At 38.8% G+C, this 13,192-nt stretch overlaps 2 protein-coding genes across 4 annotated transcripts in view; one reads left to right on the top strand and one right to left on the bottom strand.

Moving 5' to 3' along the window:
- CHODL (chondrolectin) overlaps positions 1 to 6,457 on the top strand; it is a 37,417-nt gene extending 30,960 nt beyond the window's left edge. The window contains exons 3-8 of one of the 2 annotated variants that reach the window (XM_081199712.1): positions 533 to 690; positions 1,285 to 1,332; positions 1,718 to 1,801; positions 2,934 to 3,036; positions 4,483 to 4,561; positions 5,645 to 6,457. In XM_081199712.1, the coding sequence (XP_081055838.1) occupies positions 533 to 690; positions 1,285 to 1,332; positions 1,718 to 1,801; positions 2,934 to 3,036; positions 4,483 to 4,561; positions 5,645 to 5,647 (475 nt within the window). In that variant the 3' untranslated portion in view covers positions 5,648 to 6,457. The remainder of the gene's footprint in view (positions 1 to 532; positions 691 to 1,284; positions 1,333 to 1,717; positions 1,802 to 2,933; positions 3,037 to 4,482; positions 4,562 to 5,644) is intronic. The other variant, XM_081199711.1, reaches the window with a different exon arrangement.
- Positions 6,458 to 6,615: 158 nt separating this feature from the next.
- TMPRSS15 (transmembrane serine protease 15) overlaps positions 6,616 to 13,192 on the bottom strand; it is a 53,090-nt gene continuing 46,513 nt past the window's right edge. Inside the window, exons 20-23 of one of the 2 annotated variants that reach the window (XM_081199623.1) lie at positions 11,368 to 11,549; positions 11,037 to 11,132; positions 8,442 to 8,581; positions 6,616 to 7,766 (exon numbers count right to left, since the gene is read on the bottom strand). In XM_081199623.1, coding sequence (XP_081055749.1) covers positions 7,611 to 7,766; positions 8,442 to 8,581; positions 11,037 to 11,132; positions 11,368 to 11,549 — 574 coding nt within the window. In that variant the 3' untranslated portion in view covers positions 6,616 to 7,610. The remainder of the gene's footprint in view (positions 7,767 to 8,441; positions 8,582 to 11,036; positions 11,133 to 11,367; positions 11,550 to 13,192) is intronic. The other variant, XM_081199622.1, reaches the window with a different exon arrangement.

Below are 13,192 nucleotides of genomic sequence, written 5' to 3'. Positions count from 1 at the left end.
TGTATTAGTAATTTATAAAGAAAGAAATGTTTACTAGTGAAATACCCACCAAATGCTGGCAGCATGTATAGAAATGTGACTAAGTGGGTAGATAAATGCTAATCTCAATTTTCTCTGTTTTTGTCTCACTTTTCCCATTTCTCTGCTCCATCACGGAATCTAGCATAGTATTATTTATATCCAGGGTAGTCAACATGCTGTCCTTCAGATGATGTTAAACTGCAGCTCGCAGCTTCCTTAGCCATTGGCTATGTAGGCTGAAGATGATGGGAATTGTAGTCCAACAACATTTGAAGGCACCATGTTGGCTACCTCTGGTCTTCATAGGCATACAGTGGTTTTCCAAAGCTTCAGAATGAAGTATTTCTCAGTCCTTGCTGGGAATTGAACCTTGGATGTTTTGCCTGCAGAGAATGTGCTTTACCACTGAGCTACTCCTGCTCCCATTTTTAGATCCAGCAAAGCAAAAACGGACTCACAAGCAATAATAGTTTTCAAACTAATTTTTACTGTAATTTGTGTATTGTTATAGAAATTGGTATACAGATGAGCCTTCCTGTGGGAGCGAAGCTTGTGTTGTGATGTATCATCAACCAACTGCAAATCCTGGCTTGGGAGGGCCTTACCTTTACCAATGGAATGATGACAGATGCAACATGAAGCACAATTTTATCTGCAAATATGGTCCAGGTAGGAAATGCTGAAGATGAGCTTCATATGTTGTGTGTGATTTCTGGTTGATTTTTCAAACCCTTAAAATCCTGGTGACTTTACCCTAGTGCAGGCCATGTATCTCATTAAGACAGGTGAAATTCACTGTTTAGTTGGATTAGTGTATAGAAGCAAGATAAAATGTAAACAAGGGGGGTACTATGTTATTCTGTTACTAAGAGGCAACATCACCCCGTTCAAATTTTAACAGAGGGCCTAAATTTTAGCAGAAGTTAAACTAATCATTACACACTATTTTATTTTCTGCCTCAAGCATAGGATCTTGCATTAACTATCCATACAGTAGTATATATATCTCCTTATAAATAAATTCCATTGAGTTCAATGGGACTTATTCCAAGGGAAGTAGGTATAGAATTGCAACTCTAATTAAGTACTTCTTAAGATGCTACAGGATGTATTGTGTCCTTAAGTACAAAAATCTATCCTACTGAACACAATTGTCAACATATGGTTTTAAGTATCTGAAAAGCTGTTTATTTAAATTTAGGATTGCCTGAAAAATGTAAACAACCTATTCCTCCCTGCCTTGTTTATATATTATTTTAACAGATGACATCCTAGAAAAAGAATTAGGAGACAGAGCAGATCCAGATTATGGTAAGAAACGTTTGGATTGAGTTGCAATGGTAAAGCAATAGAATCTCATCCATCATTTCCAAAAGCAAAACAATCCATAGATTGGAAAAGCAGAGTAGCCATGGAACAGCTGAACAATGAATCCTGTAGAGAATAATAGTTACCATATATGTTTTTATAAGTGTATGGATACATTTTGGAATATTTCAGTTCGTAACTCTTATTCCAGATGTTATCCCTATGTTACAGTAAAGTCCTTAGACGAGTTTATCACCTACACGTATTCATGTTCAAAACTGATTAATCCTGTTGCCTTTGGAGCTTTTGCAAAGTGCAGTAATATGTGCAGATGTCCCAACACAGGAATTCGATTTTGTTTTGTTAAAATATGTAATTACTTTCACAGAAGCCCAGCCAACGGTGCCAGCAGGGAAGCCTCACGATTCAAGCAAGCCAGAAGATCATTTTCCAGTGGTTGTTACTGAAACTGGTAATTGATGCATATGATTCTGATATCTGAGTAATATTTAAATATAAAGCATAGACTGCAGACATGCAAACCCCACTTATTCATCATATGAATAAACTGGCTGTACTCCCAGAAACTAAAATGAACCTGAGCTCTGGGATTTTAAAAAGAAGAAGAATTCAAGATGTCGTTGCTGCAGGGCAAATAGCTCTACTTGGGTTTTTAAGGGGAAATGCTTTTTGTCAAGGATAGACATCACATCGAAAACAGCCAGAGTCAATATGCCAAGTATTTTCTCCCACAGTTTCCTCTCATTCTTACTCCAGAGCCACACACAGTGAATGAATTGCAGGGGGTTCTGCATGTTCAAGTCTTAATCTAGTCCATTAAGCTTAATGGACCGCAGAATAACTAATTAAAAAAAAATGATCTAACAAAACATTTGGTTAATGAACAAGTTTTGGAAAGTCAACTTTTTGCTAAAGTTCTGCACCTTCCCAATCAGGTTCTTGTTTTGTTTGTTTGGCTTTTATAAATGGTGGCTTGTGAGGTTGTTTGCTGAGTACAACTGCCTACAGCTATGATGCTGAAGTATGGGGCATGCATTTCCCTCTACTTTGTTAGGTAGTGCTGGAGGTGGGGTACTATTGAAGCAACCTGCACCCGTGCTGGGTTGACCATCCGGTTACCAATCATACATGGGACTGGGTTCAGCACTCCCTGCTTCCTCTGCCACCGCTCAACACAGAAAGGAAATGGTGAGAACCAAAAGCCCTGGCCAGGACTGAAGATAAACCCTGGGACACTCTCAAAACTTTTACAGTTGTACTTTAAGTGGAAAAGTCTTTAGAGGCGGGCAAGTTGTCTTTCATGTCTTTGCCACAACCATTTTTTTCACTGATGCCTTGAAAGAGCCTCAGGGTAGTGTTCTGCAGTCTACAGTTTGAAAATTGGAAGAGTAGAGTTCTTAAGATTGGATACCTCTTGGGTTGTAAGATTTCATGGACTAGATCACGCTAGTTCATACATGTGAGCCATTGGCTTAAGAGATCTCTGATTGTTGTGATTGACTGGTGCAGTACAAGATTGACCCTGTGCAAGCAGAGTCTATGATTTCAAGCAAAATACAATAATGAAACCCTTTTTCTTGTAGGTTTAATTCCCAATTTAATTTATGTTGTTATACCTACTATACCACTGCTGTTGTTGATATTAGTGGCTTTCGGGACTTGCTGTTTCCAGATGCTGCATAAAAGGTAACTATTATGGCTGGGCAGAAAGAGTGTCTTGGAACTTAAGCTCATGTATTATAAAATTAATCCTTCCAACTGACTCATATTCAAGGCCATTCCACACACAAAGCAAGGCCATTATCATTTGCACTTGAAAATGAACATTATTCCAGTGTTATGCCTTGACTAAAATGGCAAGAAGTCCACATTTAATAATGTAGCCACATAGTCAAATAGATAATGTGTTCAACATTAATAGCAGGTATATTGAGTTTGCAAAACCTTTTGTTCTAAGTAAGTTAATGCTGCTCTCATGCTAGTGTAAAGAACTCGTTGCTTTTGTAGATTAGTCATGGGGAGCCTTGGCCTTCCAAATGTTATTGGACTACATTTTGCATTTTTGTTGCTCTTTGGCCATGCTGCCTGGGGCTGATAAGAGTCTAACAACATCTGGATGGCTGCTGCTTCCACACACCTATAGTATAGAAACTAGAAAACTAACATTTAAACCCAATGCCTAAGCAAACAGCCCTTACATAGAAGAAAAGGTCCTTGTTGTGTACTTGATTACAATGCAAAACTGAACTTACTACTTTTTCTACCCTGCTCTGATACCTGCCTAGCTTTTCCTTTCAAAAGTCTGTTTAAGAAGAAATCAAGGTCAATCATACTCAGTGAGTTTCCCAGCTTTGAAGATTTGGTTAGTTTCTGTTATCAAAGGGATCGCAGGAACAGGCTGTTTTTTAGGGCTGAATCAGCTGAAACACTTTCTCTGGCACAGGCTGTGTACCCACCAAACATTTAAAGTACATGACACCACCTGAAGAATCCTGGGAACTGTAGTTTAACCCATCACAGAGGTACAATTCCAGTACCCTCAGCAAACCAAAGTCCCCAGGGTTCTATGGGGGAAGTAATGTGCTTTAAATGTATGATGTGCACACAGCCACCACAGTATGTAGTCTTGGAATATTGTGGGCACTGTTCTCTCTGCACTGCAAGCAAGGGCGTAGCCACTGCTGCTACTGCTACCTATGCAGAAGAAAGAGCAATGGCAGGAATACAAGGATTTGATCCCATGCTGAGCTTTGTCCTCATCCCCATAAAGTTTAGTCAGACTTACATCATCCACATTTCCTTAACCAATCGGCTGCAGTCAAAGATGTGGAGCTGAAGTGGGTTGGGAAAACAACACAGGCATATCTGACTGAAAGTTGCAAGGAGAGGTAGGAGTTGACGCACAAATGCCATTTCAGCAGCAAACTTATGTCAAGAACACACCAAGTTCTGCTCCAACAGGATGCTATATTGCTCTTGCTCTCAAAGGAAGAAAAAGTTGTGATGGTCCCACTGGTAGTGCTAAAACCAAAGTAAGGCACGAGAAGCATCCACACTGAGGATTTCTCCTGTGCTTTATGGCAAACCAGCAACTCATTCATGCTTAGTGGCTTTCCCTTTCCTTTCTTCTAGGGAAGCAAGGAGAAACTGCTTCAGTGACTCATCTCCATTATCATCTGAATGCCTTGCAGAAAGTTTAGATTCTAACTTGGTATATTTCTCAGTTTCTATGATTGTATTTTTAAGGTAGAGCTAGGATTCCTGGCAACTCCTGTGATCTACAGAACGCTCTTCCAAGAAACTTTGCACAGGGACAGAATCTCCTCACCAGGAGGAGCTGGGTTGGCTTCATTTAGTTTGGTGACCTTGAAATTGTGTTGCTCTATATCTATGGATATAGTTCAGTCTATGCACTTGGCTCAGAACATATTTTTGCTACCTTTGTTCAGATGACATCCCACTCAAGGTGTCCTTTAAAAGCAGCAGTACTGGATTGGGAGTAACTTTTCCTTGCTTCATTCCATGGCACTGTGGCAAATTCTAAAGGTTTAGCACAATGTGGTTGGGATCAATTGTGCTTTTATTATCAGATTGTTCCTAGCCCAACCCATGCATCTCAGACGACTAACAGTTGTATGGGAAGGACTCAAATGTATTGCTAGGCTTTTAGCTGCTGTGCCTTTGAATGGAGCCATAGAAAAGAAGCTTCCACATTATGGATGTAGTGCCCTTAGGTTAGCTGAGAAATAAATGCATACTGCAAAACTGGTTTCAAAGTATAACACTGCTAATGGTGGATTGAAGAAGGAAAGCCACTGGGCTGATTCAACAGCTATGGCTATTAATTACCATTAGGAATTTTTGACTCAATACAAAGAAGCTATAGATCAGGTAATGAATTAATGTACTGTAAGATAAATATGTAAAGTACCACACGAAGCTTACTGGATCTAAGCTTTAGACTTTAAGGTTTGCCTGAGGGTGGGCATAGATTTTGAGGACCATATAGATGATAGATCTGTGAGAAAGCACAGCACTGATAGGCTCATCTTGTATACTTCCTTACCAAGAAAAACATCCTGTCAAGTGTGAGGTCACTTTCCAGCGGCTAAGTGCATAATCTTTTTACAGGAGGCCAACCAAGCAACATTAGTAGCAGAGACCATTTGGAAAGCCTTATCAATTGTTTTTTGTACACCGTCACCCATCTTTCATTGCATACTTACATGAACATATGAAAGGAATAGATGCATAATAAATGCATGTATATACAATTGTGTTTCTAATTTTCCAGTAAAGGAAGAACAAAAACCAGTCCGGACCAGTCTACGCTATGGATTTCTAAGAATGCACGGAAAGACAGCAGCATGGAGGTATAGAGATATGACTGAAAAGAAAGCAGGAATAACACTTTTCCATTCAGGATCTATTATAATGTCATGTCAGATATTAGCTTGGAATGGCTTGGAATTGCAATGGATCAGCAAAATGAACTGGAAGCTCCCCCTTGAGGCAATTGTTCAGATCATTTTTATATGCAATGTTTGATTTTGAATTCAGTAGCAAAACATGGCACTCCAAAAGAAAAAAAGAATGCATTTATTTTGCTATGGAAACTGACTCTGCTACAGATAGTAATGAGATGGAAAGAGCATTTGGAATATATATGGGAAAATGTCTTCTGTATATGTCACTTCTAAACAGTCATTTCTAGTTTAAATTTTAACTCCCTCCTTGTTAGTTTCTCATACGTTGTATTGTCTCTTATTAATGGGTGTACTGTAAATTCAGTTAATATAAATTTACAGTGTAACAAAATAATTTATCTTTGCATAAAAATTTGATAAAAATATTGACTGTAGGATTATTTATTTGAAATAGGAGGTGATTTTACTGTTGTTCTTTGACTTACATTACTAAAGACAATGGCAACACTGTGCTATTCTGCAAGGATAAACTTCAAAACCACGGGGAAACAAACTGATGAACTGTAATGAGTACACTTTGGTAGCAAAAAGGGTATTTTTATATTATGCTTGTCCAGGGGCAACTTGAGTCATTCTGCCTGTGATAAGTTATTCATTCAATTCATGGAAACAAAAAAAAAGGGGGGATGGCCAGGCAAAGATTGCTAGTTATTGCTGTGCCAAGTAACTAGATTTTAAGAACAATTGTTGATGATCTAAATAAATAAACTGCCCCCCCCGGTCCAGTATAAAGAAGCCAGTCACTGGTACAGGGGGGACATTTTGTCTCCTTGTTTTGGTGTTTTTCCTCTTTCCTGTACTGGGAGGGAGAGAGAAGACACTGTCCCAGTGCATCACAGTTTCTAGGTCACTGATCCTTTCAAGACCCTGGGAAGCACAACTGATATTCAAAGGCGGTGGCAGTTGAGGGAGGGATGTATGTGGCAATTGAGAAGAAGCTTATATGAACAGCTTCTTACAGTGCATTATCAGAAAAGCACAACTACTGTACAGTCATTCTAATGATCCAACACCAATGGAGGTTGTGTAGGTATATCCTTGCAGTAAGGAAGTGAAGCTGTGTTGCGTTTTGACCTTCAGAAATGGACGGCTCTGCCAAAGTTGCCTGTTCCAGGAACATTTTTTTGACAGCAGAAATCTCTGCTTCTACCTCAGCATCTTAAATAATACTTCAGGATTGAGATTCCCAGTAACCAAAATCAACAGAAGGAAGGCTTACTTGCAGCGTCTTCAGTACTTTATTTGTGATGAGAAAGGCACAACGAAAGTTAAGCAGAGAGAGCAGGCATGAACAATATTCAGTACTACAAAAATACATTTTAAAGACTATGATTCCTTCATTGCAGGGGGTTAGCTTAGATGTCCCTTGGGGTACCTTCCAACTCTACAATTCTATGATGCTATGGTATACATGTCACAGTTGATGTTTCAAGGTAAAGAGGTGCATTTATAGCATACAGTGATCGATGAAGATGCAAGACACTTCTCTCTCGGGAGAGAGTTCTACCATTTAGGGGCTGCCATGGAGAATGCTATCTCCTGGGGTACCGTTCTCTGCACTTCTGAATGTGGTGCCCTTCTCTGCTGATCTTGTAGTCCTAACAGGACACTGTTGTCCCCAGAACATACTTATTGTGGGGGGTGGAAACACAGGGGGAGAAGAGGCAGTGGAAGTTCTTCTGAACAAGTGGAAATCCTTGTAGTAATGGAGTGGCTTTGTTGAACATAACCCTCTAGTTTTCCATATATATATATGTATATATATTAAATGGTCTAATGGATAGTCTTTTTTATCCAGTCAACAAATTTTGAAACTTTCACATAAACGCCGGGACGATTTGGCAGAGCACACTGACGGCCAAAGGATATCACGCCAGCCAGTAACCACCTTTCATTCTCCTGACACATGAGTGGCCCACCAGAATCTCCCTGGAATGACAAATATTGTTACATACATTTGTTTTTAATTGGAGACAAAACGCTATGTAAAGCTAAAATGGGATTTGCTATGGCCTTCAGCATTCACTGAGATGCCTGTCAGTTATACGCAGTATTAACAGAACCCTCTGCATGAGCTTCTACTTTAAGCTAAATTCTTTGAGCCAGCATGAAAGTTGTGTCAGAAGGGTTTTTGTAAGCATTGGAGAAATAGACATTGCCTTTCTCAGACGGCAGAATATCTTTAGAAACAATCTGAGGATGACAGCAGCCCATGGCCTGCAATGCTATCAGTAGTTGCTTTGTATTCCCTTGGAGGTGACAGAGCCTAGAGGTTGTTGTTTCTCTAAATAAATTCAAGTATGCTAAGGTCATAAATGAGAAGAATTGAAAGCAGTAAGATAATGATGATGTTGATAATGATGCTGTCCTTAAAGAAAGCTCCCAACTTAAGTAATGCTTTTTCCATTTATCAGTTATCAAATTATGATATAGAACATTTAGCACCATAAGTAATGGTCACAGAATCAAAAAATGTGCCTAATAATAATAATAATAATAATAATAATAATAATAATAACAATAATTTATTATTTATACCCCACCCATCTGGCTGGGTTTCCCCAGCTGTATTGTAGCAGAAAAGACATATGTTATCAATTTTACCTGACAGGAATCAGTTCCTCCTTCATCATATCCTGCACATATCATATTTTCAGTAATATTGTACTCTGGCATCAATTGCTGGCATTTCTCATGTGTTATAAGAGGGACTTCTGCTTCCTGCAATATGCTTGCCACAGAACCTGTTTAAACATATTCATTGAATGAGCCTGATGCATAATGTAAAACAAGTTCTTCAAGCAATATTTTCATTCATTCTAACATTGCTCATTTCCAACGGACAGTTTATAGATGCCTTATACTTCCTGTGTTACCGTGCTAATAAATCCAGTGAAGTCTATGAGCAGCTAGCTTTCCATAATGAGTAGAAAGCTTCATAACTGCTGCAGGAAACAACATATATCAGGTATTTTCTGCTGCAAACACATGAAGAGTGAAAGAAAAATATCCATGCATATATACACACACACACACACACACACACACACACACACACACACACACACCTATTTTAAATACCTACATTTGGGAAACCTGAATTATTCATTTATAATTACTTATGTCTGTACATTTGGGATTGCAGCAAGACTCTTAGAAAGTCAACAAGATGAGCTTGTAGCAGATGTGTACATGAGCATAGCCGTGATAATGCACAGACTGGCTTAAAGTTTGGACTAACATAGCCAGGTGGTCTTCTTATTCAGTCATCTCCTTTTAGTTGTTAAAAACAAAGATTGTCACAACTATTGACGTTCACACAACTTGGGTGGTGTTCAGCTATGCTGTGATTCCTGTCTTGCAGGGGATCCTACTAAATGACCCTCGAGATCCGTCCCAACTCTTCAGTTCTCTGATTCTCTGATTCACATAGAATCTTAGACCCATTGAAATTAATTAACATGTTAGGACTGAATGGGGTGTCAAAAGAAATGCATTCATTGTTGGTTTACATTTTAGCTTCCATTTTACCTTCCATGGAAATGAGGTTGCTGGCTGGTCCCAGCTGCATCTCTGAGCCTTGGTAAAGGGTACCCCCCCCCAAATGTTTGGGTCCTTACATGATTGCTCAACCTAAGCAGGTTTTGGTGTAGTCAGTACCTAGATGGGAGAGTGCCTGAGAACCTATGTCTCTTTGAGTTCCATGATCGAATACAAATGTATTAGATGAAATACTAATGTTCTATTAAACTACAAATAAGCAAGATATTTAAAGCCATAAAATTGTAAGAATGAAATGCTAAGACTAAATCTAGCTGAATCCTAAGATTAGTTTTCCACAAGAATCTATGAAAATTGAAAGGGGGGTGGGCGAGAAATCACATTTAAATTTGTAGGCTGTTAACTGAAACTAAACTATTTTAAAACTGGAAGATTTATGTTGGTTGCACTACCAAAAGCATTCCATTTAATACTGCACAAAAATTTAGCCAAAATATTTCTCTATAGAACAATGAAAATCATCTTTAACTTCTTGCAAGTCACAAATAATTCCTAAAGGATAATTGAATATCTGTTTGAAAACGTGTGACACATTCAAAACAGATTTATTGTGGCACGAGCTTTTGTAGACTAGAGCTGCCCTCGATTTACGGTTTTTATTGTTTGTAAACATCTATGTGTTTGCCAAATGAAGAGGATACTTGATACATCAAATGAAATAGGCTCATGTCCATAAAAGCTAATGTGACAACAACTCAGCTAGTATTTTTTAAGTGCGAGAAAACTCTTTGCTGTTTCTGATTTATTGGTATCTTTAAATATAGCCCCTTGTTTATACATATAATTGAGAGCATAGTCTAGAACAGAAGGCCTGTGGGCACATTTGCAAACCAGAGAAAGTGTTGTGGGCACCCCTCCTGCAACCAAGCACACAGCACAACCTCTTCCATTGTCTACAATAAAATGCTTCTTTCAGGATGAACCTCAGTGGAGAGAGATACCTTGTGAATGACAGGGAGGGTCTTTGTAGGCCCATGTGCATCTGCCGGTGAACCATGGTCTAGAAGCAGAGGCCAACATGCAAACTAACATATCAGAATGGAAAAAATAACTTTCTTCTCCATGGAGCAACTTGATGGGATTGGTAGGCATTTGTGAGAAATGAGGCATTATGTATTTGCATCATGTATTGATGTTTCCTGATTTCCTTAACCCTGGCCTTGACTGCATTCTGTCCTTTTTAACAGGTGCAGATCTATGCATATTGGTTGCAATGTGCATTATTTATTCAGGGCTAAACTACATGCCATGTATTATTGAAAAGCAGCCACCTTGATCTGCTAATTTGATTGGAGCAGGTGGCTAAATTACTAATTCCTTGCACAACATTTTCCAGATAAAAATCTCTACACCCAATCTGTTGTTTGCCCCACAGAGGAATAAAAGGGCTTATATTTTCTTCTTATGGCCCATACTTTGGTCCAACAGCTCTCCTGGGTGGGGGGTATAATTTGTTCTATTGCAGCTAGTGCTATGACAGTTATAAGGAAAAAAATTTTCTGCATAGCAACATATATTTACTTCAAGTACCTTGTATTGATTGCATCATGAAAATACCAAAACACATAGACAAAAAAACACAGAGAAAAAGTTCTGCTCCGGATTTTAATAGGGCCTTTTAACAGTGTGATGACGTACCTTGATTTGTAGTTCTTCCCCAGCCAGCAATGGAGCAATTAGTTCCTGGCAAAAATTGTTTTGTATTTTCTGGGAAGCAAATGGGCTGAATGTAATCTGTGAAAAATAAATGATCAATCAGTTTCAACTCCAGTGTCCATTATGTCCATTTTGTGATGTCATTATACAAGCAGCTCCTCCACAGCAATGAGTCCAGGATGCATCCATTACTCAGGTCTATTTTATTATTTTATTGGAAACATGTAGTATCTTAACTTTCCAAAGTTCTTCCAGATTTGACTCTAAATCACTTCACCATATGAAAGAAACCAGGAAAAGAAAATGATCCCACCTGTGTAATTCACTTGGATTTGAAGATGCATCAAAGCAATGTCACTATCTTTCGTTCGCTTATTGTAATGGGGATTTATGATGATTTGATCGATCTCTTGAATGACTATTTGAGGATATGACAAATTCAGATTGTTATGCGCACCAAGTACGGCTTTCCACTGAGATGGCTTTAAATTCCTCCTGAGGAATTAGAAGAAATATTCTGAGTCAGAATCAACTGTGATCAAATAACAAATCTGAGCAATTTGTGACATGTAATTTCTGTTACTTTCTACTTTTACACCACTTTGCACAATGTCTCAATCATTTGAATGCAGCTGGACCATGCAATGGGCTCTTACTGTATCATTTGAAATGGGTATGGAGGTCTGACAGTATTGTTGATATAAACCAGAGCATGCCAAATTTTTACAAGATTCCCACATATTAAAATTGGAGAGACATATTATTTTAACACAAAAATAACACACAGCCTGAAAACTGAATAAGCAATCTGTTTGCTACTGTGAGAAAGGTAATCTAATATTGTGTCCTGCATACCACCCAAAACTTTGTGGGATGCCAGGGTGGAAGCAGCCAGAATTGGAGGAGGGGGACAGGGCATGTCAGAAATGGAGGTAGAAGTAGTTTGGGTCTCTTCTGCCACACTGCCCCCAATGGAAGCTTGTATAAAAAAAGCACAGGGACAACTTTCATGTCTCAGGTTGTGTCTGCGCACTCTGTCAGACAAGGCTACACAAACTGTGTGGTGGAGGTCAGAGTGGCTTGGTCCCACAGTTGCTTCAATTGCTTTACCCAGCACAAACCTGGGAAAGTTAATGCTAGCTACGTAGACGCTAGAAGCATGTGTGCATTTCTATCTGGTGCGCTGTAATTGTGTGCTTTTGTCAATAAAGAATTTACTATTGGCTGCTTGTCTTCCTTGGCTGGGTGTGCACAGGACACCATGTCTGGTTTTACCACATAGGGAGGGATGATCCAACAGGAAGGCTTCAGCTTCTGCCAAGGAACTATGGTGCCTGGGGACACCATTATGGAATACATCAAAATGTTTGTACATTGCTTTCATATTTAAGCAGCTTTTAGGTTATTTGTGAATAAAGAAAAATATTTTTGATAGTTACAGACTTTAATTTAACCTGACTTACCACTGCCTGTATTTTGTGTCTCATAGCACTGGGAAGTGGGGTGTAATCAAAGAGGTAAGGATAACTGATGTACTTATTCCACTGCAGAGACATGATCACCGTCTAGCCCAGTACTATCTATTATGCAGCTTTGAGAAAAGAGGGGTCTTTTTATAGCAGCCAAAGGAAGGGGGCTCAGGAGTATATTATTGTGCTTTTATGACAAAGGCTAAATGACAGCTTGGTCAGTGACAAATGGGGTGCTTGCTAATACCACTTACACTGCAGAGTGTAATTCATTGCTCGAGTGGTCAAACATGAATACCTTGGCTTATTTTGCCTTACATGGATGGGTTGTGAAGCTGAATCTACCTTTAGAAGATATGAGGTCATTTCTTAATGACACCACTGGCAACATGTTGGATGAGTAATGCAGATACTCAAGTGATTCTAAATAACGTAGGAACACTTAGCCTGGTATAGCATATTTCATGTAGATAACTTTACATTAATCACTCGTTACTTGCTTATATCCCCTATTGTAACTGATGAGATATAAGGTTGCAAGTAAATTGAAGAATCAAACTGGATTCCATTTTTAGAAGTGAAGAGTTTTGACTGTATTAGATACATTACAATAAATATGTTCACATTCTGATATACTGTAGAAGGTTTTAGTAATATGTAATCTGATCA

Source organism: Podarcis bocagei, assembly GCF_964188305.1.
Source record: "Podarcis bocagei genome assembly, chromosome: 6".
NCBI lineage: Eukaryota > Metazoa > Chordata > Lepidosauria > Squamata > Lacertidae > Podarcis > Podarcis bocagei.
This window is presented reverse-complemented; position numbering and strand designations above follow the sequence as displayed.